Consider the following 27,798-nt stretch of genomic DNA (forward strand, 5'->3'; position numbering starts at 1 on the left):
TTACAATTTATCCCATGTAAAAGATAATTAAAACTGTAGAGAAAATTCTCTGCACAACATTGTTGAGTTCCCTATATACAATTTTCAAAAAAGTCAGTCCAAAATTCTTTAATTATTATGTGCAAACGTGTGTAGAAAATTATGTTTGAATGTGTACATATTAATTTTAATATTCATTATTAGCTCACATTTTTTATATTCATTTCCAATAGGCTTCTTTTCCATTTTGGTCATTTTAGGAAAATAATTTTCTTTAATCAGCAATTTGTAGTCCAACTATGAGTTTATTACATATGGGCAACAGAACAGCTCCCTGGTAGACACGAGAAGCAGTTAGGCCAGGGCCAGACAATGGCAGATCCACTGCCCCGCTGTGCTTCCACTCCAGGTCTGCCTTCACTCAAAAGCATTATTTCCACTCAGGTGCAGGCAGGCGCAGTGGATTTCCATGCCCAAACATGAATATTGCATTTTGAGCCGAAATGCACCCGCACTTGAAAAGGCAGGGGGGAGCAGCAAGACAGCCTCCGCTATCCTAACATCGTCTGGCACATCATCTGGCCCTAGCCTTAATAATAAAAACCCAAGTCCCACTGTGGCTAGTAGAAACAATAACTTGTCTGAAAGCAGTTGCATTGTAAAGTGTTGGCTCTTTCTGAAAGCACAGGATCTGGCACAATGACGTAAGATGGATGCCTACATACCAATATTACAACTAAAAAATATACTTGTTGGTTCAGAAATACAATTTTATTAAATAGAGAGAATTATTTGCAATGTAAACAGTGTAATTTAGAAATAACTACACCATAAAAATCAAGACAGAATTCCTTTTAATAATAAACATATTTTCAAATTAAAACAATATTTACCAGCCTGCTCAACTCACAGGAGTTTCCAAACATATGTTTATATACAGTATACACATATATAAATGTCTGTGTGTGTGTGCGTTCAGTTATATACATATACATTTATTCAACTTGGTATAAAAACGCAATTTGCCTTACTGTAAATCTTTGCACAAAAGAACTGCCATTTTCGTGAACATGAAAGTTGTTTATAAATGTTGTCAGGGCAACTTATATCTGAAAACATTTAAGTCAAAATGGAATTTCTTTTACAGAAAGACCCCCCCACAAGCAATAAAAAGCTCATATGACCCAAGACCAAGCATTATAAAATACATTTTGTATGGATAATGGGAAAAAAATCATTTTTCAGCTTCGACAGGACAAGGTTTGCTGGCAGCTATTGCAATTCCAATAGCCAGGCTGCCATTATCAGAAAAAAGCTGAGCCACTGAGGCATTAAGTATCAGGCAATCTCCATCTGTAATTACAGAGTCAACACAGTCTAAAACTGAACGGGGAGTGGATTCCCATGTCAATCTCCTTCTGTTTCTGTTCAGCTCCAGTTTGTAGTTAAAATTCTGTGCTTGAGCGGAAGTGCCAATCAGCATCATGGTAGCAAAGAATTGTGGGTAGCCTTGATATTTCTCTTGCTTCCGAAGTACCAGCAGAAAGTGGTGACCCAGGCAAGAATGTGTAATTATCCAATCCACCGGTGCTGGAAGATGCATGTCCGTAGCTAGGAATACAATCTCTGTTCCATGAAGAATGTTAATTGTGTGAGATTGTGTCAGATGAGAAACAATAACCTCCAAGTGGCCTTCCCATTTGCAAGAGTACAAAGGGCAAGTGCAAGAAGTTAACTGTGGGTCACTGACTGACTGATGGCAAATATATTGGTCCTTTCTTTGTGAGGAATCCTCCTTAGGGATGGCATTTCTATTAGAACCATTCTGAAAGGCACAAAATATAAGTGTTAAAAACAGGTGACAGTTATAAACTTAAATTAAGCTCTCAATTATATAAAATGCTGAATTAAACGTAAACAATAGTGAGAGGAGAATAAATTCGCCAGGCATGAATTTGTGGCAAATTTTTATGTTTCGCTGAGAAATTTGCACAACATCAAAAAAATGTTTGCGTGCGTCAGAATAGTTGCGTGCATAAAAATTGTTGCTCATAAAAATTATTCGGACACCCATTGACTCTTGGGCTAGTTGTAAGCTTAATGATATATAAAACTATATTCAAATGAAATATTTGAATCAATAAGTAAATCAGTTTGCTGTTGGTCTAAACCCAATGTTAATAAGTAATTAATATGAGGTATACCACATATTTACTTAAGAATTCATCATTTTAGCATAATAGTTCTTGAGTTTAAAATTAAAAAATGTACATTAAGTTCAACCTTCATTTATATGGTTTATAATTAGTTTTAGTTGGTAAAGTTAAGTCAGTCTTCAGTTTTTTCAAGGGAGAAAAATCCTTTCTGTATCCAAATTAGCAATTAAACCAGTCTGTGCTGAAAACTTCATTTTTTATACATTTCAACAGACAAATGAATCAGAAAGCTTCATATATATATGTATAGCACAGAACTGAAATTGATACGTTTATTTTCCCATTAGATTCTCAGGAGACACTCTAGTGTAAGGTTTTTGACTTAAAGAATTTGTGCATCATTGATGGACTTGAAGGTCAAGCATTGCCCATTGCAAGATAATACAAAATCAAGGTATTAGCCACTGGAGGTTTAGGAAATGGAAGTCTGCATACAAGCCAAGTAAGTACTTAAAGTGCATTATTTTCTAGCTAACACAAATCTGACAAGTACTTATGGTAAAAAATGTCATGTTTTTGCAAACAAATCTAGCAAATGTATGTAGGCTACGGAATGGAAAAAGCATCAAAGGTCTTCATGTTCCTCATTTGTAATACAATTATATTGATAATGCAAAGTGAGGCAAGCAACCCAACCTAACAAATTATTCAAGAATCATATATGAATGCTTTTACTTCCTTGGCTTAAAGTGGTGATTCACCTTTAGGTTAACTTCTAGTATTTTTATTTCAGACGGGGGTAATTGACACAGGCAGCCAATAAACTATTGCTCTGTGAGGCAACAAATGTATTTTTATTGTTACTTTGTATCACTTAATTTTCTATTCGGGCCATCTTGTTTTCCTATCCCTGTCTCTTATTCAATACCACTGCCTCATTACTAGGATCATTTGGAATTTCCAAAACTGGAGAGATGCTGACCAAAAGTGAAATTCTGTAATTCAAAAATGAAAAATAATAAACGAAGCCCACTTGCAAGTTGTCTCAGAATATCACTCTCTACATCATACTAAAAGTTAATTTAAAGGTAAACAACCCCTTTATAGAATGCCAGTTTTCTTACACACCCTGATTTGTATGTATTATATATCAGTCCCTTATTCTGGAACACAACGTGGCTCTTGACTTTTTCGATGCGGCTGATTAACTAATATATGTACCTCAATCTCAGACAATCTGAAGCAAGGAAACGAGAGAAAGAGATCTTAATATTGCTCATTTTTGTTTGCATTGATTGCTTCTTTTCCATAATATTTTTGTTTTTTAAATAAAAAGTTTGGCATTTAAAAAAAACAACTGTGGAAAAAAACTAATTGCAAGAAAAAGTGAGTGAGATTAAGGGGGTTACTTACTTAATTTGAATTTATCTGATCAGGCTTTTTGGGGCAAAAACTTGAATTTTTGTTGAAAAAAACCCTCAAATTTTTCAAGATTTATTATATCCTGTGCTGAAAAAAGCCAGAATCCAAAAATCTGTCATCTCAGACCGTTGAGGTTATGTAGAAGTCAATGGGTGATGTCCCTATCCAATTTGAAGATATCATGGTTTGTGCTGGGTTTAGCCTGATAATACACTAAATGAGGTGCTTTCTGGCAAAACCGCGAAAAATAAAGCGATTCAGGAAAAAAGTCAGATTTGGGGTTTTGCTCAATTTTATCTGTTTTTTCCCTGATCCAATTTATTTGAGGTATTTTATTAATAAATAAGGCAAAATTGGGCATGGGAGTTTGTCGAGTTTTTTTAATTTCAATTAGGAGATAATTTCCCCCTAAAATAACCCACTAAAATGCATTTTCTTACTTCAGATTGCCTGAACGCCAGGTACGGACATATATAAATTAGCCCATTAATGTGTATGTAAACATTCGGGATAATCTTATTGTTACCTTACAGGAATTCAGAAGAATACTCAGATCCAGTCAGCATTCACAATGTTTGAAGAATTACAATGAAGCCAGTTCAGCAGATTAGTACAAGGTACTTTGAGTGATATGCTGTATGATTCTGAATCAGTAAACACCATACACTTAATTTGCAAATGGAGATAATAAAAATGGGGGATTTGTGTGGATTTCAGTGAAATGGAGATCAAAAGCAGGCTCTTCGTTTAATTGACACATATGATACAGACAGTGGCCAGAACAGAATGAGTCTAAATACTGAGACTTGACACTGACCTTGGCTTTCATCCTGCCTTTTTAAAGTACGAATGCAGATTATTACACAAAATTAAATGTTTGCTGAGGGCCACCGAAATCTGATCATTTCATGTCAGAAATCGGTTCTATAAATGGAATAATGCTGGATGTGATTTTCAAATACTCAGTACCATAGAGTATGAAAGGAAAATTTAGCCTGACCATGGTGTTCAGAAAATAATGCTTTTCAGCTCTGCTATTTATTATTTTCTTTCAACATTCCATAGATAGGCTGTGTGTATCTTTTCCCCTACATGTTTCCTGATTTTTCTATATAAACAGAATTACAAAGCAGCTTGAGATACAACACATTTCACATGTCTGCTTAATACACGCAGTGCTTAGATTTCCTTTATACATTAGGATTTCAACTATTGCAAATCTTTTAATGTCGCTTCTTTATGTGCATGTGTTTTGACCTGACGTTTTCAAACAGTTATTTATAACCGTAGGAGCACCATGACCCTGCTGGGGCAGAACATTGTTTCCGTGGTTACAACTACATTTTTTTCATATCTCCTCCTCCTTGACCATCTTTTGAAACCTTCATTTGTGCATGTACCCCCTTAAAGGAGAAGGAAAGCTATTGAGGCAGTTTATTGGCAATAGATTAACCACATTAGTCCAAGCTAGAACACTATGGGGGTATTTACTAAACTCCAAATGCAGACATCACGAAAAATTCCTGATTTCTTTTTATAAAATCAGAATTTTAAAAAAATCACGCATTTTTTGGAATTTATTAAACCCCGAGGATGGAAAAGTCCTAATCTGAAAATCTGACATCTCAGACCTGTCGAGGTTGCACATAAGTCAATGGGAGAAGTCCCAATAATTTTTTGATGCGCGCTGGGTTTTGTGCAATACCCCAAAGTTTTGAGGTGAAAATTTTAAAAAAATTGTGAAAATCGGATGAAAAAATCCGAAAAAATCATGAAAATCTGATTTTTTAATGCAAAGCAAATTTTTGGGAAAATGTAATAATAAATAAGCATAAAAAAAACCCAAGCAGATTTGATCGGAGTTTGTAGCAGAAGACATCACTTCCTGCCTGAGTCTCTCCCTGCTCACTCATAGCTCTGGGCTCAGATTACAGCAGGGATAGGAGGAGGGAGAAGGGAGGAGGAGAGGAGCAAACTGAGCATGCTCAAGCCCATGCTTTGGAGGTTTACGCTGAGAGAAGGAAGTCTGATACAGAAGCCCATGTGTACACAATAGAAGGAAAGAAATGCTGTGTTTCTTTTGACAGAGGACTCAGCGCAGTATTACTTTGAGAGTTTACTGGTGTATTTATATAGATCTTTCGGATCAAGCTTACTTCGTTTTAACCTTTTTTTCTCCTTTAACACTGTGCATTCAGACATCCAAAAGTAGACAAGCTCTTTTGGGCAGGGCCCCTTTACCTCTTTTTTCAGTTATTGGTTGTTATTAATTTTTATGTTTTATGTAATCTGTATGATCATTGTATACACCCATTTATTGTACAGCACTGCTGCACTTTATAAAGGCATGCTACTACTAATTCTAGTAATAAAACTAGGTGTGAATCCTGCATACACTTACATAATTGTTTGTACTGCGGTTTCTTATCCTTGTCTGTACTAATATGCTAAGTATAAAGACCACTGGAGGATTATTATTTGACAAGTGCAGGATTACACTTATTACATGGGCAGGCTATGTTTGTAACTGAAATCTTCAAATGCTCTTATTCATTTAATTTTCTGTTCCTAAACACTATGGGGCAGATTTATTATGTAATATAAAAAAAACGCAGAATACTGTCACCACACATAGCCTGGCATCACCATGTAAAAAAGGCGTAACGTTTTATGTACTTTTTCTTTGAGCAACTTCTGCTAGAACTAACTACAAGCAGTGTAAAATAATGGCAGCAAATTTGGCATTCGAATGACATAAAATAAAAAACACCTTTATATATTCCACATTTATTTTCCTCATCTTTTTACACTGTTTTACACAGCATATTAAATAGGCCCCTGTGTCCATATGTTTTGTGTTTTTATAAATTGCACTTACAGTGGTCTTGCATATACAAGCAGGGACCTTGTTAGAGCTTTATAAAGATAGACAAATACACTTATTGCCTTAATTTTACACAGATATGGGATCCGTTATTCAGAAACCTCAGAATTACGGAATGTCAATCTCCCATAGACTCCATTTTATACAAATAATCCAAATTTTTAAAAATTATTTCCTGTTTCTCCATAAAAATTTAACAGTTCTTGATCCCAACTTAGATATAATTAATCCTTATTGGAACCAAACCCGTACTATTGGGTTTATTTAGGGGGTTACTTACTAAACTCCAATAGGGATTTTTGGGGCAAAATGTGAATTTTTTCGAGATTTATTAAAGCCAGTTGCAGCAAAAAGACTGAATCTGAAAATCTCAGACCTGCCGCGGTTGTGTATAAGTCAATGGCAGAGGTCCCTATACTATTTTGATGTTTCTGTGGTCTGCGCTGGAATTAGCCACAAAAACCTACCTTTTTGGACAGAAATTGGAAAAAATTCTAAGCGATTTGGGAAAAAAATATATTTTATTGAGTTTTTACCCGAACCAATGAAATTGAGTGTTTTTAATAATAAATTAGGTTAAATTGTGGATTTTAGTTTGGTCTGACTTTTTTTATTTTAATAATTAGCACAATTTGCATTTTAGTAATAACCCTTCCCATGTTTACATGATTTTCTAGTAGACTTAAGGTATGAAGATCCAAATAACAGAAAGATCCATTATCCAGAAAACCCCAGGTCCCACACATTCTGGATACCAGGTCTTATACCTGTACCTGTAAAGTCAAGGCAATCCTTGATGTCTCTAGCTACAACATTCAGTATATGCCTCATTCTGCAGTACTGCTGCATGATATAATTAAAGAGTCGCAAGTTGACATTGAATCGTACACTCTGGGTAGATTCATAAAGATTAATGGGACAGATTAATCTTAATACAGAGTTTACAGTGAATGCTAAGGGCTATCCTATGCCAATGCTTGACATTTGTAGGAGACAATGGTATAACTAACACTGGAAATGGATCAACTGGATGTCTGCACAAGGCAAGCTGCACCAATATGGAGAAAATCAAATTAAACTGTGTCATCCTTTATCTGGTGCCAATATCACACTCACCCAACATTGTCATTTGGCCAATTCACCAATCCCAGATACAACACCCCAAGCAGTAGGTTCAGACCTGTGGCTACAGGGCACTCGTCAGGCTTATTACTGGTACCTAGTACAATTCTGGCAGATAATTTCCAGTTGGTGAATTTTATATGAAGTCATTTAAGCCTATTAATAGGCATTGGTGTCTCAGGGTTGCACAAGATTTGACTTAGTGCTACGATAAATATGTAGGTACAGAAATATGATTCCCTTTGAATGCATTATTTAAATCAGTGCTGAATTTGTATTGTCAAACAAATCACATTTTAAATATAAATGTAAAGACATTTGCAAAGCACAATATACAGTGGAAATAATTGTACAAATAATGTCAGTCTGAATGCACCGTCCTCTGAATGTGGATTTTTTTCTATATATGCTGTGCCTGACCCAATCGATTTATCATAAAAAGAGCAGTAATGCATTTGGAACGTCATATTCTTTTAATTCCATTTCAATATCCAGCTTCTACTCTTCTTAAAGTTTTATATTAGTAGTAGCCTGGATGTGTCTGCATTAGTAACATGCAACAATATATTAGGGGAGTCTGTTGTAGCAGACAAATAGCCATTATACAAATAGATGCACTTTGTTTCTAATTCAGAATGTAATTTGTAATCTGTAGATGCAATGTGCATATCTGCCTGTAATTGCTGGGGCAAATGAACACAATCTCATGTATCATTTATTTAGGAAAGAAAACAGAAAACATTATATGCTTCTTTTAAATATATGTTAATGAGGCTAATTTATCATCCCTGGGCAGTAACCCAAGGCAACCAATCAAAATGCTTTCATTGTCCTGCTTGCAGCTATTTGAAAAACGGTAATCACTGAGTGGATGCTATGGGTAAATGCTCAGCTACCTCTTAGCCCAGTGTTGATAAATAATATTTTTTTAACATTATACCCATCAATTGTTATTGGCCTATTCCTCTCAATGAAACTTGTATGAGATCGAAAAGCAAAAGAGGACATAGCTTTTTTCAGAACCCTGCTGAGTCTGTTTTTACAGTTTCTCGCTGTGCACAAATGCCAATTTCTCTGAGATTTTTTACTACTCTACTACTCATACATTTTTATCTGAAATATTAAGGGGCCGATTCACTAAGGGTCGAATTTCGAAGTTAAAAATACTTCGAAATTCGACCCTCGGATTGAAATCCTTCGACTTCGAATATCGAAGTCGAAGGATTTAGCGCTAATCCTGCGATCGATCGATCGAAGGATTTTCCGTTCCATCGAACGATTAAATCCTTCGAATCGAACGATTCGAAGGATTTTAATCCAACGATCGAAGGAAAATAACATTGACTTCGGTAGCTTTTAGCTGCCGAAGTAGGGGGTCGAAGTTTTTTTTAAAGGGGAAGTACTTCGACTATCGAATGGTCGAATAGTCGAACGATTTATCGTTCGATTCGTTCGATTTCGTTCGAATTCGAACGAATTTAACCAATTCGATGGTCGAAGTACCCAAAAAATACTTCGAAATTCGAAGTATTTTTCATTCGAATCCTTCACTCGAGCTTAGTGAATCTGCCCCTATATGTCATGGCAGAAAAAAAATGCACAGAGCAGTGAATTATATAGTGAATAAAGTACCCCCTTTTGTAAAATATAGGGATATTATAAGTTACCGAGGAGTTTCATGACCATATAAAAACACGAGGCCGAAGGCTGAGTGTTTTTATACAGGTCATGGAACTCCGAGGTAACTTCTAATATCCTCATATTTTACAACTGGGGGTACTTTATTTATTATAATACACAAATTTCAATGAGTCATGTGACAGAAATGACATCAGAACTCACCGTTTATAACTGATGACATCAGAACTCACCGTTTATAAGGATATAATTTACAGGATATTCATGGCTTTTGTGTATTATATAAAAATAACTGATAGTTTACTCCCCTGTGACACCAATAGCAAATATGCTAAACTGAGATTGAGGTCATTTTTTCTCATCCTTTTTATTTCATTCTTATTCTATTTACACCAACGAGGAACCAGTTAACTAGCATTTTTTTTTAAATAGACCAACTCTGCATTTGGGCAGGGGATATTTGAATTTTAGTGTTACATTGGAACTGTATTGGTAGCATCTTTAATTGAGAAAAAGCCTCTTTATAGTTCCCTTGTAAGAGCTCACCTTTAGTATACATAGTACTTTGGGATATTAATGACCTGGGAAAAGTGCAGAGATGTGTAATTAAACTAGTAAAAGTAAAGGGTTTTTAATTCCCTAATGCCTTTATGATGCACTTTTATATTCTTGGACAAGCAAAATATCCAGGGCTATAGTTAACATATGTATATATAGGTGTATTGTATATGTGTGCATATTTATAGTGATGGGCTAATAAATCCGCCAGGCACAGATTCACATTGAATTTCCACGTTACGCTACCGGCAAATGTTTTTGCTGAACTACAGTGAAAATTCGCCGGTGAAAAATCCGCTGCATCAAAATTGTTGCATGCATAAAAATGAACGCTCCTCAAAATTATCTAGATGCCCATTGACTTTAATGCATTTGGACAAAATAGTCGCACATGTAAAAATTTTTGCTCGCGTTAAAATTGATGCACGCCAAGATTATTTTGAAGCCCATTGACTTTAATGTGTTTTGTGAATTTTTTGCCAGATTCGCCCATCACTACATATTTATATTACTACATATTGAGAAAGAAAACAAGGAGGGTAGAGTTGGCAATAGTGGTGGGGATTTCTTGCCTGTTGTGATTCAATGATGTTAGAGAATACAGTGGTGGCTTGAACTTGCTGGATAAATGACTTTTTTCAAGCGTGTTACTAACAATTTTTCCTCATTTCAACTGGTGAAATATTTTTTAAATAAAAATTGACAATCCACTATTATAATCCCATTATAAATGGTTTAAACAGGAGTTTGAGAAAGGAATAAGAAAAACAAAACCAGTACTGACAGTACCAGCTTGTAGAACCAGTAGAGATCCCACTAGGATTGGATCTCTTTGGCAGTTGTAAGACAAAAGCAATTATGTGCTAACACATATAGTAAATGTCTTGTCCATACAGTCTCCCCACCATTGCTTTGAGAATTCTCAGCTCCTGGCACCTTCTTGGTCCTTGTCAAATTTAGCATACGCTGTAATGTCCAATCAGTAGATTATAGTAAAGCCTTTTATTACAAGAGAAGCTCAATAATTGGACTGTAAAGTGAACAACAATTAATTGATTATAAAACCTTTGTATTATTAATCTCTTCTCTCCATATTTGCATGATATATGAATGAAGTTTCCATGCCATTACAAACAGACAATAATAGTTAATTGGGAGCAACACCAGTATTATTGCAATAGCATCAACATGCCAAGGTAGTCCTGATCTAACCAAGTGATATCATTAGTAGATTATAGTAGTCTGTGTGTTATCATCCTTAGTTGTGCAGACTTCAAATAGGCAACTCATATGTTTTTAATCTCCACTTAAAAACATTTTAAAAAAATCTGCCCATGTTAATCCTACCCTTGTATGAAAACAACCGCAAGAGTAGTTTAAAATGGCGTTTTTGGAAAATGTTTGGCTCTGCTCACGATGTAAAATCATTCAATGGCCAATATTATATCGCTCATTGTTTGAAAAAAGGCATGTGTTTGCAAACTTTGAGAGGAAGTTGCTGAGATCTGAAATCGGTCAAAAGGGATGCAAACAGTGAAAATCTTGCCCGCTAAGGTTCACAATCATCTCTGTGAACGTTTTTTGGACACACAGCGTGGTCCGCTGCACGGTTTTCAAAAAAAGATGACCGCTGCATAAATACGCTAACGGTTTCAAGCTTAGGCAGTGGCACCTTACGCTAGTGTATTTACACAGTGGCCGGCTTTTTGAAAACCACGCCGTGGACCGCATCTGCATGTGTCCATAGAATAAGAATTTTTATAAAAACAGCTGTCCAAGAAATATTATTCAACCAGTGCTATGTCAAAAGAAATACCCTAGCCTGTGCCCTGGAAACATGTCAATACACATGAGGTTCTCATGCAAAATCGAGCACTACTCCTATTAAAGAACTGCCAGTTTTGAAGATTGAATTGTATTATTTTATGCATGTTTGAGTTTTCTGATAAGGACAAGCAAAAAAAGAACAAACCCTCGAAGCAGTGGCAGACCTGCTCTATTAATAAAGATAAATAATCACCACAGGAAATATCCACCTTAGACATTTCATATACAAAAAGCCTTGCTGGGGTATAATTATTCTTTGTCTGCTCAGTGTGAATTGAAGATATAATTAATTTAACATCCTTAGGTAAACAATGTAGAGGCTGCAAACCTTTGGGGATATTGACATCTCTAACATTTTAATAATGTCACTATATGAATACCAATTCTCACATCTAATACACATTCTGCAATGACTTACTCTAACCAGGCTCTTAATGCAACATTAGCAATTACACTAATTAAAAATAATGAACTTTCACTCGCATTCTACTAAACCTCTTAGTTGAAGTCATGGTCCTTAAGCTCTGTCCAACCATAAATGCCTCTATTAAATGGCACATTTTGAAATCTCCTTTAAAATGATGTTGAATATTGGGAGAGGAAATCTGAAAGAAAAAGGATAGGATTCAACACTCTCACTTAGCAAGCCATTAACTGCGGTAATGTCTTCAGCACATTACATTAACCTTTCACAGCTAATAGTAAATAATAACAAGGTTAGGCTGAAAGTTGCTTCACTGCATTTTCTAAATAGGGCTATCATTGGAATTAAATATCTGAACATATGGTTGACTCAATGGAAGCCCCTGATAATTACATTGCAGCAGTTATAAACTGTTGAAATTACCATATAAGAATATATTATGACTAATAGCCAATTCTTATGTATATGATGCAGTTGATGTTAACTACAATCCTAGGACAATAGCACATGGGACATTTTGTCCCTGCTACAAAACCTTAAGAACTTACTTTCATTGATGACATTATCGTCAAATGTGTTAGCTATTTAGCACGAGTGGGATTCTTGCCCTAAAAGACCCAAGGACATCAAAAGAATTAAATTGCCATTGCTTGTGCCATTACCATTAAACAATGTGGTGCTTATGTTGCTGACCATTTCTCGGTAAGTAATACTAAGCGAAAATAAATACAGGTATGGGATCCATTATCTGGAAGCCCGTTATCCAGAAAGCTCTGAATTATGGAAAGGCAGCTTCCCATATACTCCATTTTATCCAAATAATCCAGATTTTTAAAAATGAATTCCCTTTTCTCTGCAATAATACAATAGTACCTTGTATTTGATCCAAACTAAGATATCATTAATCCTTATTAGAAGCAAAACCAGCCTATTGGGTTTATTTAATGTTTACCTGATTTACTAGTATTTAAAGAGATACTGACACCAGAAATTAAACTCTTTTTTACATCTTTCATAATATTGCCTTTGAAAAAATGTATAACTTTATCATAAAGTATTTGCTCAATGCTTTTACATTACCTTTCTTACCCCCTGTTCCTCAATGAGGGGCTGCCATATTTGTGCAGCAGTAGCCCGTTAGCATTAGAATCTCAGGTTGCCAAAACAGTCAGGTTTAGAAACTTCCACTAACAATTGCTTACAAAAACAAACCTCTCAGCAAAAACGATCAACATGACCTATAGGTAACTTTTAATGTACATTGATATTTTAAAAAGTAGTTTTTTTAATGTCAGTTTCACTTTAAAGTGTTAAGATCCAAATTATGGAAATATCCATTATCCAGGTCTCGAGCATTATAGATAATAGGTTCCATACATGTAGTATAACAGTGGCTTAAAAATATTCATTCATTTACAGTAGGGGTCCCCAACCTTTTTTACCCGTGAGCCACATTCAAAAATAAAAAGAGTTGGGGAGCAACACAGGCATGCAAAAACTTCCTTGGGTGCCAAATAAGAACTGTGATTGGCTATTTGGTGGCCTCTATGTGGACTGTCAACCTACAGGAGTCTCTGTTTGGCAGTACACATGGTTTTTATGTAAAAAAAACTTGCCTCCAAGCCTGGAATTCAAAAATAAGTGCCTGCTTTGAGGCCACTGGGATCAACATCCAAGGGGTTGGAGAGCAACATGTTGCTCACGAGATACTGGTTGGGGATCACTAATCTACAGTATTTTTTTATCAAAATTCATGCAGCCGCTATAGAGTGACAAGCAGAAATAAACTACACATTTCCATAGAGTCATACTGTATCATCTTCCACTCTAGTTAGTCTATCATATTGGGTATCGTGCCATAACCTAGGCACACAGTTTAAATGGTCAGCACTTTCTTTAGGCAACAGAGTTGCAAGTATGGCTAAACTGTGGATATTTGCTAAAATATATTCTACAATTGAAAAAGTTCTTCCGCTATAAAGAACACATGTTTACATATACAAGATAGGCATGAATATCATGTCATATCAAATGAATAGCTTTTATTTCTAGTATAACTGGTCCATCGCGTGTAGAAAGGAATGCTAAGGATTTAGTTATCCAATATGACTAAAGCACTGGGAAGCATATGTACACCAGGGTGTATTAAAATAAAAAGTGCAAGGCCACCTCTTTTTTGTGTTTTTTTTTTTTTTGTAAAAAGAGTTTACATTGTGCTTTTCTTCTTTGTCTCTCTAATTTACAGCAGATTAATTAATTCCTCACTGCCACTATATTTGCTAGCCCAGTAACCCTTACTTCAAAAGTTCTAGATGTAACCTGATCAGAAGCAATTGCATTGGATACTTGGGGGTTATTTATCAATCACAAATAATTCAGACTTTTTTTTGGAATTTATTATACCCCAAGTCTGAAAAAAGTCAGAATCCAAAAATCCACCATCTCCCAGCTGTAGGGGTCCTGTAGAAGTAAATGGCAAAGATCCCATTTCAATATCATGATCCACACTGAGTTTTGGGCAAAAATCTGATTTTTTTGAATTTTGGCACTAAAAGTAAGATTTTGGTGGGAAAATTGGACTTTTGGTGGGAAAATTCAATTTTTTCGGATTTTTTGCCCGGACCGATTTTAGTGAGCTTTTTCTATGATAAATAAAGTCCAATCAGTAATTCGGAGTTGGTCGCACTTTTTTAATAGAAATAATGAGATAAATTTGGACTGATGAATACCCCCTTTGAGTTGGGCTTTAAGAGGTTTCTGGATAAAAACATATTGATATAACATTTGTGCATTACACACTGCACTTGCGTTAAATGACCCCTTCAGTGATGAGCGAAACAAAATGATCAACGAGTGGCAAAAATTCGTGAAAAAATTCTCAGATAGCAAACTGCGGTTCTTCACCACAAACCCGTGGCTGGAGAAAAAATTAGCTCATCACTAGACCCCTTAAGTTTTTTTGATTTTGCTATTCAGATTCGAAGAGAGATTGTACATAATTAACAGAAAGCATGGATACTACTGAATCAGTTTTGGAACTGATAACATTATTCACTTCTAACCTTTCTGGCTGGAAAAAATGACTGCAAAAATAGCCAAAGAATACATTTAATCTCTAGTGTGCGGAGAAAAAGAATGATAATATCCAGACTTGCACGTTAAGAATAGAAAGATTATTTCCCAGACTTACCAGAGAACAGGATTTATTTTTCTTTATTAAACTTTGAACACTTTTGCTCTGTAATTGTGTTTTCTAACTTTTAGATAGATGACACATAATTCTGTTCTTTCTAGAGGAAGTGTTTCAATATGCGGTGAGCATTTATCTATTCTGTAGTTATTTCTGTGTTTAAATTTACAGTACCTGTACTGAGAAGTTGAAACATTTGAATTTCAGTAGAAGTGCTTTTATTAATCATTACAATAAGCATTGTTATATGCAGTGTCGGATTAGTCCACCTGGATACCTGGAAAACTCCCTGTGGAGTCAATGGGCTTTCCTACTCATTACCATTAGGCCCTCCAATGAACTTTATGGTCTTTCCCTATTTCTGTATGGGAATTAAGAAATAGCTCTGAATGAAGCTGTTAAAGCAAGCATTTCAGCTCAAGGTAAAATGAACCTAGTAAGCAACTGTTTCATGTACAGTAAGCAGTTAAAATATTGAGAAAAATGGTGAATGATGTTTGATGTATTTATATCTAACTTTATCTGAAGACTGCATTAAAGTTGTGGAACGTTTGGGGTCTTTTAAATAGCCCAATATTGTAATTGTGAACAGTATAGATTGGCTGCTTTTTATTCTTAAACATTCTCATGCACTAATTCCTATGATATTCAATTGGGGTTATGCAATAAAAGACACTACGTTTTCCAAGGAGCAGTAACCCATAGCAACCAATCAGCAGGTAGAGTTTATTAGTTACCTGTTTAAATGCAAAGTAATTAACACAACAAACTCATAGCTTTTCCAATCATAAAAATATTTCGGATGGGAGTCCTGTTTTAGAAAAATTATTCGATCTTGCCAATACGTCACTAAATTAGGAGTTATGAATGGGATATATATATATAGATATAAAACATAAATGTTGTATTTATAAGTAACAACACACCTATCTAACAAAACCAACACACCTATCACCAACAAAACCAACACACCTATCTAAAATGTAATGGCAGGACACTACCGGGCTATGATATGTCATTTTTACTAGGGATGCACCGAATCCAGGATTCGGTTCGGGATTCGGCCAGGATTCGGCCTTTTTCAGCAGGATTTGGATTCGGCCGAATCCTTCTGCCCAGCCGAAGCGAATCCGAATCCTAATTTACATATGCAAATTAGGGGCGGGAGGGAAATTGCATGACTTTTTGTCAGAAAACAAGGAAGTAAAAAATGTTTTCCCCCTTCCCACCCCTAATTTGCATATGCAAATTAGGGTTCGGATTCGATTCGGTTCGGTATTCGGCCGAATCTTTCACGAAGGATTCGGGGGTTCGGCCGAATCCAAAAAAGTGGATTCAGTGCATCCCTAATTTTTACCCATATAATCATCACATTCCTTCATTGAAATTTAACTGAACTGAAACCTACCAACTATCTCCTAAAGAAAGCTTCTACATGCAAAATACAATCATGAATAGGAATATAGAATGGGGAACCCATGGACCTATTTTATTGTCCTTTTTAAAGTCCAGGCTTGAAGGAAATCATTGTCTTCTGTGCCACAATGTTTGACAGTATGGGACGTATTCTTGACCCTCTACTAGTTAATGTTCTCCCCAACTGTTACTCAGTAATTGGTTTCATGCATATCATTGCTGATCGTCTGTTTCAAAAATGGTTTCACAATGCTAAGCTCAGTAAATGAAAAAAAAAAAGAAAATGAAACAAGATTTTTTAAAGATCATGACACTAGTCAATAGAATGGATTTACATTTCAGGGACAAGGTGTTAGATAGGAGTTCAGGTAAAGTGGCAATGAATTATTGTTATAAAACATAGCAACTAAAGCTAAATCTCATGCTAAGTTAAGTTTCTGTTTAAGGTTAATTCTGTGGCATCATGCAGTGTGTGAGCGTGTGTAAAATAATAAATACAGCCTCTAAAACTATGCACTGTCAATATGGTTTATAATGCATATTTGCTGATACCTTCAGAAATGAACTTCGCAACGTAACAAAGGGCATAAATGCATCCTTACATGTCTTTATTATTATTATCATTTGTTCAATGCTTTTTGTCCATTTTAAGGTATACATCAACATTTCACGTAATGAAAAACTACATAAGGTCAAGAAATGATTAATTAACAATATCAGTATATTGTGTTTCCTATAATATTTCTTCTTGTTTTCAAAACTAGATTGGGCTCTGGGATTGCCTGCAAACTGCAAATCCGATTTTAATTCTTACTCTTTTTTATTTTGATGTTTTTGGCTCAGAAAAAAAAACCTCAAATTGAAATTTCACATAGTATACTACATCTAACTATACCAATATAGTAATCTATGTAAAGCTTTAAAATGTTAGATAATGCAAAATGCATTGTATTTCTTCATTTACTTGAGTCCCCATTGACATAAGATTTACCACAAATAGTTTTAATGCTCTCAATAGGAATTTAATGCCTCCAAATTATACCTACGAGCTTGAAACTAAAGATCTAAGATAAATATTGTGCCAAGAGCTAAGACAATTATTTATCATATATTTAACAAGAAATGAAAATGCTTCAGCTCCTTCATATTTTCTTTTCCTACATATGCTAATAGGATTTAGTAAAGTCTCTTGGATGAAGACAATCTCTTTGACACAGCCAAAGTATCCACAGCTGAAAATTAAGTTATCAAAACTAAAAGTGTCTGTGTGAGAGATTTGCTAACATCAGTATCACCGGAATCCTTTTCATTATGCAGAATTCTCCTGAAGCCTAATTCATACACTGCCGTTATATCTTCATGACAACTCTGAGAGCTATTTTTGCATTCATTAAATACTAGTAGTGTATAATAGTGGATCTCAGATTGTATCCAAATATCATATTATTATACAGAGTTTGAATAGATTTGCATTTATACTAATAGTAGAGAAAAAAAACATATAAAAATAAGTGACATAAAAAAAAAACACTGGTGTGGTTTCAAGATTTTCCCTTTGGGTTTTAGGATGAAATACTTTGATACAATTCAAAATATCTGTTTTTAGAAGCAGGAGACAAAACAAGTTAAATTATGAGAGTAGATATCAGACTGTTAAATGTTAACTTTTACTTTGCTGCTTGATGAGTATTGATAAAACTGCCAATTAAACCCATGATCCTCTTCTTGAGCTTAATAACGAATAGGCAATAGTGATTATTATATGGCACCATTGTTTTCTGCAGAGCTTTAAAGAGTAAGGCGACAAAACGGTTTACATACAAACATTTTACCATTTTGTTAGGGTATAATAGGTGATGTCCATACTCAGAGTTTGCAATCTAAGACAGAGAGGAATGAGACATGTAGTGAATGTAAACCAATGTGGTTGTAGACATCCTGTTGGTTAGGATAGAAATAGTATGTGGATAGTGCATAGTTAATAATGGAAAACCAGTAGTTAGCGTGTGTGTGAACAGCAAAGGGGTTATGGTTACGTTTCTGATGGCTTCTGTGGTCTGGAGGTTCTTGGATTGTGTAATAGTATGGGGAAAGGGTGCAGCACAAAACATCTTGGATGCTGAAGTGAGAAGAAGTAGTGAAGTGAAGAAGAGAGGGGAAGAGAGAAGAAGGAGAGAAGATGTGCAGACCATGTTTTGTCTGGTGATAACATGACATCATTATTTTATCTCTGGTGTTTTCTTAATAAAGGGTCATTTTGTTATTTTACATGCCATCCAATAAGGCTATTAAAACTATTTAAAAATAAAGATAAAACAACAGAATTACAAGCTAGTACCTTATTATAATTAAAAAGCTAACCAAAAAATAAAAAAATTACAATTTGTTTTAATATGCATTTTTTTGGAGCTTCTTGTACAATGGGTTTACAGATAATAATAATTTCCATACACCATATTAAAAGGAACATATTTTTTTGTTTACTTTTAAGTCATTTTCAATAGTAGTTTTTTCATTAAACCTACCGTGATTTACAACTTACTTGGCAGCCTACTTAACACATTTCAACACTTCAGACTATGCAAATATCATCTAATGGAATAATTATTTATTTTATCCTTTACTTCTCCTCTATAGTTATAATCCCACAGTTATGAAATTCTATATTAAATACAAGAGTAGTCATCTATACTTCAAAGACATTCACATGATTTTACTTTTTATATTTTCTGCAAGTATAAAAACCAGGCTTCATTCTAAATTCTATGTCAGGAATTATCAACGATTTTCTTCTGAAGGTCATTCTTAACATTTAATTGCTGCAATTCTTTTTATTTTTAATGCGATTTTTGCAATTTTGGAATTCTTGCATTGTTAAGTATATGTCAGTCTAGTAATGAGTCACTGGTTGTCAGATTATAGACTTGGGGGCCCATTTACTTAGTTCGAGTGAAGGAATAGAGGAAAAATAGTTTGGATTTCGAATGTTTTTTTTGGCTACTTCGACCATCGAATGGGCTACTTCGACATTCGACAACGACCTTCGACTTCGAATCGAACGATTCGAACTAAAAATCGTTCGACTATTCGACCATTCGATAGTCGAAGTACTGTCTCTTTAAAAAATTCTTCGACCCCCTAGTTCGCCACCTAGAACCTACCGAGGCCAATGTTAGCCTATGGGGAAGGTCCCCATAGGCTTCCTAACAATTTTCTGATCGAAGGAATATCCTTCGATCGATGGATTTAAATCCTTCAAATCGTTTGATTCGAAGGATTTAATCCTTCGATTGAACGATTATTCCTTCGATCGTAGGCATAGCGCAAAATCCTTCGACTTCGATATTCGAAGTCGAAGGATTTTACTTCGACGGTCGGATATCGAGGGTTAATTAACCCTCGATATTAGACCCTAGGTAAATGTGCCCCTTATAGTTATATAGATGTGGGAAGACAGGACAGAGAATAATGGAAGCGATTAAAAGGGTGGTTCACCTTAAAGTTAACTTTTAGTATGTTATAGAATGGCTAATTCTAAAAAGCTTTTCAATCAGTCTTAATTTTTTCATAGTTTTTTTTTAATTATTTGCCTTCTTCTTCTTCTAACTCTTTCCAGCTTTCAAACGGGGGTTCACTGACCCCATTTAAAAATAAATATATGGTTGCTAGAGTAATTTGGACCGTAGCAATCATATTGCTGAAATTTCAAACTTGAGAACTGCTGAATAAAAATTTAAATATCTCAAAAACCACAAAAAATTAAACCAATTACAAATTGTTTCAAAGTATCACTTTCTACATTGTATTAAAAGTTAACTCAAAGGTGAACAGCCCCCTTTATAGAGATACTGATATCAGAAAAGAACCTTTTTTATTATCTATCATAACTAGTGATGGGCAAATTTATTCGGCAGGCACGAATTTGCGGCGAATTCCCGGCATTCGCCACCGGCTAATAAATTTGCAAAACCGCTGTGAAAATTCACAGGCGTCAAAAAAATGGACGCCAGCATCCGTTTTTTTGGACACTGGCGCATTTTCGCCAGTGAATGTGCACTGGCTTCCAAAAACTAGACGCCGGAGCCATTTCGCAAATTTTTCTGCGAAATGGCCCAAATGAAAGTATTTGCCTGATGCTTTTCCATTACCTTTCTTACTACCCTGTTCCTGTATGAGGGGGCTACCATATTTATAACAGCAGGAGTCCGTTAGCATTAGAAAATCTAACTGACAGGTTAAGAAGGGACAGTCAGGTTGGCAAAACAGTCAAGTGTAGGAACTTCAAGTAACAATTACCTACAAAAGTAGAACTATCAGCGAAAAACGATCAACATGATCTATAGGTAACTTTAAATGCAGATTAATATTTTCAGAAGAAAATTGTTAGTGTCAGTATCACTAGGATCAAAGTTAGCCACACACTGATCTTTAATACTTTTTACATTTTACAATGTAGATACAAAATTGTGAGTAAGTAAGCAAATAAGAACCACCATGTAGAAACACATGCAAAGAGTGGTTTGCCAACCTTTACACTTTAAAATTGGTGCAGTAACACATGCTCTTTTGCTCAGCCTCTGGCTAAGTGTCCTGGCAATTGCCATTACTTGGATGGCTACAGGCCATTTAGATTTTAAATTTAGTTTTATTGGCACTTGCAATGTTCTCATCTTTTATTTGGCTGCAGTTTAATCTATTGAGGAAATTAAAATTGTTTAGTACTAGTGTTCATGGAATTCATTATCATTTCAGCTGGCAGATGAATAACTGCTGATCCATTATTTCTTTTAGAGAAAGTGCCACGAGGTCACCATTTTGTTTTCTTAACAGAAGCGATTTCAAGGTTGCTGTTGGCCTGTCAGGGAATAGAATTTAAAAATAGCTAATGTGACGTCTCCTCTATTAGATGATTTATTTATTCACAGTGTGAACTGTAGGTGCATACATTATAAAGGACAATGTTTCTAGCATCCAATTGCAGGAGTGCATTACTGGCTGATCTATTTCAGTATTTTGCCTTTCTCAAAATGTGGAGATCTATTTTTTTGAGGTTGAATTTTAGTGGTTTTAGATGTTTTTGAAACCACAACTAAACTCACTTTTTCTAAATCCACAAATCTCGTGATATATATTAAAAGCTCCCAACAAAAAAGTACGAAAGGAAAAAAATGCTGAAGGATCTGAAAGAAATAAGAATACATCTAAAACATCTAAAATTCAAGTTTTTTGGACAATTCCTGGTGAAAAACAAATCCAAAACCCTCTAAAATCCAAACTGATTTAAAATGGCCCAATAGGATCAGTGCAGCTCCCACTGACTTTTATTGGACCTCAACAACTTTTAACCTGGCAAAGTTTTGTATTAGAGGTTTTTGGGTTTTTAAACGTAATAAATCTCAATGCGATATTTGCCATGTAAAACCCATTTTATGTCTAGTTGACAACCCCTTTTATTTAATTTAATTTATTCCTAGTTAATGTGAGTATTTGGACATTCATTTATTATTTATTATATGTTACTTTTTGACTGTATGGGAAAAAGAAATACTAAAAAGTAAAAAAAAAAATATATGCATTCAAATTAACGTATTTTTTAAAGGATCTGTAATGCGTACAGGTATGGGATCTGTTATCTGGAAACCCGTTATCCTGAAAGCTCCAAATCATGGGAAGACCATCTCCCACAGACTCCATTTTAATCAAATAATTCTAATTTTTAAAAATTATTTTCTTTTTTACTGTTATAATAAAACAGTACCTCGTACTTGATCCCAATTAATATGGATAATAAATCCATATTGGAGGCAAAACAATCCTACAGTCTACAATGGAGATCCTCATTACAGAAAGATACCTTTATCCTGAGAGTCCCAGATCCCGAGCATTCTAAATAACAGGTCCCATAATTGTATTTCTTTTCGTGGTTGTTTCCGAGCATCTTGCCTCAATGTTTATAAAAGCTTTAATTCTGTCCAGATTGCATTTGTGTATTTAGAAAGTTAAGCAAAATGTTTTGGTCATTATCCATTAACTAATAGGAAAATTTAAATAAATGTGTTCATTTTACAGTGTATTTTTTCTTTTTTTAGATTTGTATTACTTTTTAATATGGGCAAATGCTCAGTATGGAATTTATATATAAGCTGTTCAAGCAGCTTACACGATTACTGGCAACATAATCATAAACCTAATCTGCTAAATTGTGTGCCTTTTATCTCAGTATTCCTAGCCCTGGTCCTAATGCTGATAGCTGATAGCAATCTGGAATCTTTTATGGTGAATTCTAAAGGTTAGTGACATTTTGTTATAGTAAAACCAAGCTCTATGGAGTTGGACAAGCCAAAGTACCTTCTCATTATGTTATTTTTTTGGGAAGTGGGATCTTGGACATCTTCCATTAACCAACTGAACTGTTGTGCCGCTCATTGTTTTGTACTGATAAAGACATCCGTGCTCTGAATTATATTACTGCTAAAGTCTGGTATGAAAGATTTGATGGTTAATTGCCCTTGCTGGTTGCTGCCAACATATACAACATCCACTGTCTTACATTATGGGGCCGATTCACTAATTTCGAGTGAAGGATTCAAAGTAAAAAAACTTCGAATTTTGAAGTGTTTTTTGGGCTACTTCGACCATCGAATGGGCTACTTCGACTTTCGACTACGACTTCGAATCGAACGATTCGAACTAAAAATCGTTCGACTATTCGACCAATCGATAATCGAAGTACTTAAAAAAAACTTCGACCCCCTAGTTCGCCATCTAAAACCTACCGAACTCAATGTTAGCCTATGGGGAAGGTCCCCATAGGCTTTCCTAAGTTTTTTTGATTGAAGGATATTCCTTCGATCATTGGATTAAAATCCTTCGAATCGAACGATTCGAATGATTTAATAGTTTGATCGAAGGAATAATCCTTCGATCCTTCGATCGTTCGATCGTACTATCTGCGCTAAATCCTTCGACTTCGATATTCGAAGTCGAAGGATTTTAATTCCCAGTCGAATATCGAGGGTTAATTAACCCTCGATATTCGACCCTTGGTGAATAGGGATGTAGCGAACCGCCGATAATGTGTTCGCGAACACCGGCAAAAATTGCGAACAGTTCGCGAACAGTTCGCGAACTTCGAACATCCGAAAATCGTTCGATTCGAACGATCGAAGGATTTTAATCGTTCGATCGAACGATTTTCGTTCGAATCGAACGAAAATCGTTCGATTTTAGCAATCGAATGGTCGAATGGTCGAACGATTTTGACGCGAACGCCTATTGGCGAACGTCGCGCGACGTTCGCGAACTTGCGGCGGACGCGAACAGCCGATGTTCGCGCGAACAAGTTCGCCGGCGAACAGTCCGCGACATCCCTATTGGTGAATCGGCCCCTTTGTGTGTGTACCTAAAAGACATTTGTTATTCAGCTTTGAATGTACAGAATGCAATTCTGTTCCTGCTGTTTCAAGTTGTTCTCTGATGTCTGAAACCTGTGCTTCTTGTACATCATTATCAATCAAGAATTATGGATATGTTTTAAAGGAATGAGCCTAGGACTAAGAATGGTGATATGTATTCAGAAGAATATAGCCTTTGTCTTCAGTGCATATGAGTTATTTCTCCCCTTTACTGTGAAATGAAGTCACCATTACATATTTGTCTCCTGAGACTACACCGAGTGTGTGAGACAGAGAAAACTGCTTGAACCACATTAATGCCTGAACTTAGATATTATTTAAATATATAGGGAAAACTATGCTCCATTTGTAAAATGTTAGGATGGCATATAAAGGGCAGGCATGTGACATATACTCATATAGGTCATGGGACTCCATGTTGATTTCTTATATTCTTATAGTTTTAAAGGGTACATTTTTTTTATACAATTTATAGGTTTAATGCCACAGAAGAATTACAAGCATCATGTGGCACAATTGACATCACAAAACACTGATTATAACATCACAATACAGTTATATTTTTCAAGTTATTTATGGTTATTGTGTTTTATATGATATTTTATCAAATTATTCTATTATGTACTGATTTTGAAAGTAAGTTTAGGATAAAACTCATCTCTGTTGTAAATGATAAGGATATTAGAAGTCACAGAGCCTTTCTGTGACTGGACAATTTTCTTTATAGTGCTTGTGGAACTCCTCTGTGACATCTAATATCCTTTTATTTTGAGGTTTATATTATCCACAAGTTTTAGTGCATCATGTTGCCCAAGTGATATTAATAAGCACTAATTTTAACTGATGACATTGCACAGTTCATGTAGTGAATAAAGTATTATCTCTTGTAAAATATAAGTATATTATAAGTTACCGAAGGGTTCCACGACCATATAAAAATAACAGGTCATGGAACTCCCAGGTGACTTCTAATATCCTTATATTTTGCAACAGGGGGTACTTTATTTATTATAATTAGGGATGTCGTGGACTGTTCGCCCGCGAACTAGTTCGCGCGAACATCGGGTGTTCGCGTCCGCCGAATGTTCGCGAACGTCGCGCGACGTTCGCCAATTTGGGTTTGCCTTAGCTGGCGCTTATTTTTGCCCTCTCACCCCAGACCAGCAGATACATGGCAGCCAATCAGGAAGCTCTCCCTCCTGGACCACCCCCACACGCCCTGGACCACTCCCCTTCCATATATAAACTGAAGCCCTGCAGCGTTTTTTCATTCTGCCTGTGTGTGCTTGGAAGAGCTAGTGTAGGGAGAGAGCTGTTAGTGATTTGAGGGACAGTTGATAGTAACTTTGCTGGCTAGTAATCTACTTGATACTGCTCTGTATTGTAGGGACAGAACTCTGCAGGGATTTGAGGGACATTTTAGGTTAGGTAGCTTTGCTGGCTAGTAATCTACCTTCTACTACAGTGCTCTGTATGTAGCTGCTGTGGGCACTGCTGCTGATCTCTCATCTGCTGACTGCTGCCTGTAACCCAATAGTCCTTGTAAGGACTGCTTTTATTTTCTTTTTTGTTTTTTTACTTTGCTACTATAAGAGCCCAGTGCTATTAGTCTAGCTGTGTTGGGGAGTGGGACTGGTGTGCTGCTCCTAGTAGTTCAGCACCAACCAGAGTAATTTTTTTTTTTAATATATATATATATTTTTTTATTTTACTTATCTCACTGTTCTTTAACGTGTCCAGTGCTGTTTGCTGTTCTTCATAGTAGTGCACCAATAGTAGTGCACTTGCAGGCATTATTTGCCCAGTGTGTTCTTCAAACAACTGCCAGCTAGCTGTGTGAGCTTGTTCACATTCTGTCTAAATATCAATAATAATACCGTCTCCAGAAACACCACCTGAGTGACGTTTTTCAAGCAGCAATAATATATTCCGTATCCACTGCTGTAGTGTATACGTTGACCTTGCAGGCATTGTTTCAATTTGTTTGCCCAGTGTGTTCTTCATTTTCAAACAACTGCCACCTAGCTGTGTGAGCTTGTTCACCTTCTGTCTAAATATCAATAATAATACCGTCTCCAGAAACATCACCTGAGTGACGTAGTGGGATTTCTGCCCTTTACAGCACAAAACACAGCGCTGTGTCAACAATGTATTTTTCAGAAACATTTTTGCCCTTGATCCCCCTCTGGCATGCCACTGTCCAGGTCGTTGCACCCTTTAAACAACTTTAAAATCATTTTTCTGGCCAGAAATGTCTTTTCTAGCTTTTAAAATTCGCCTTCCCATTGAAGTCTATGGGGTTCGCGACGTTCGCGAACCGTTCGCATTTTTGTCCGGAAGTTCGCGAACATTTTTTCCGACGTTCACTACATCCCTAATTATAATACACAAGTTTCAGTGAGTCAGATGACAGAAATAACATCACTAAGCTCTGATTATAACCAATGACTAAGCACCAGGAGTATTCATGGTTCTTGTATATTATATATAGGAAATTATGTACTCCCTATTGTAAAATATAAACATATTATATCAGGTATGGGACCTGTTATCCAAATGGCATGGGACATGGGGTTTTCTGGATAGCAGATAATTAAACATTAATTAAACCCAAAAGGCTGGTTTTGCTTCCAAAAGGGATTAATTTATATCTCAGTTGGTATCAAGAACAAAGTACTGTTTTATTATTATTATTATTATTATTATTAAAGAGAAAAAAGGAATTATTTTTTTTTTTACATTTGGATTGTGGAGTCTATGGGAGATGGCACTTCTGTAATTCAGAGCTTTCTGGATACATGTTTTCAAGATAACTGATCCCATACTGGTATAAGCCTATTTAAAGTTAGTGCGGAATTTTATGAACAGACAATACATTTATACAGGTCATAGGACTTCAAAGTGACATCTAATATCCTCATATTTGACATTTTACGTAATTTATAATACAGGTATAGGATCCCTTATCCGGAAAATTTTACTTATTTATTTATTTAGTATATATGCTAATCACTTAAAGGTGTGTGTACACATTTGGAAAATACTACACCATATTGACGGAAATCTCTCTTTTCTCTTTTATTCTCTTTTTCTGTTTTTCGTGGATCTGACCTCGTGCTGTGAGCGCCGGTTTTCCTTTGAAATTTTGAATCCTTCCCTTATCCGGAAACCCGATATCCAGAAAGCTCCGAATTACGGAATGGCTCCCATAGACTCCATTTTATCCAAATAATCCAAATTTTTAAAAATGATTTCCTTTTTCTAATAAAACAGTAGCTTGTACTTGATCCAAACTAAGATATAATTGATCCTTATTGGAAGCAAAACCAGCCTATTGGGTTTATTTAATGTTTAAATGAATTTCTAGTAGACTTAAGGCATGAAGGCCCAAATTACGGAAAGATCCATTATCCGGAAAACCCCAGGTCCCCAGCATTCTGGATAACAGGTCCCATACCTGTACAAACATTTCACTGAGTCATATAACACTAAGCACCAGTTATAAGAATATAATTTACTGTATATTCCTGGCTCCTATTATATAATACATTATAAGGATATACTACAGGGGACTCATGGCTCTTGTATTTTATATATAAAATAAGGCACATTCTCTGACAAAATGATTAAATATTATCATCAACATTCCAGAGAAAACAATTGAATATTCTGTATTAAAATGATTATGTCCATTGGCATGAGAAGACCTTTAATTGAACATTTCAAACCATGGTTTACTTTATTAGGAAAAAGCATGAATCAGTAAC

The 27,798-nt window shown here is 35.5% G+C and overlaps 1 protein-coding gene across 1 annotated transcript in view; it reads right to left on the reverse strand.

Moving 5' to 3' along the window:
* Positions 1-816: 816 nt before the first annotated feature.
* siah3.L (siah E3 ubiquitin protein ligase family member 3 L homeolog) overlaps positions 817-27,798 on the reverse strand; it is a 51,885-nt gene continuing 24,903 nt past the window's right edge. Inside the window, exon 2 of the mRNA XM_018247333.2 lies at positions 817-1,804. Coding sequence (XP_018102822.1) covers positions 1,214-1,804 — 591 coding nt within the window. The 3' untranslated portion in view covers positions 817-1,213. The remainder of the gene's footprint in view (positions 1,805-27,798) is intronic.

This window comes from Xenopus laevis, chromosome 2L (genome assembly GCF_017654675.1).
Source record: "Xenopus laevis strain J_2021 chromosome 2L, Xenopus_laevis_v10.1, whole genome shotgun sequence".
Taxonomy (NCBI): Eukaryota; Metazoa; Chordata; class Amphibia; order Anura; family Pipidae; genus Xenopus; species Xenopus laevis.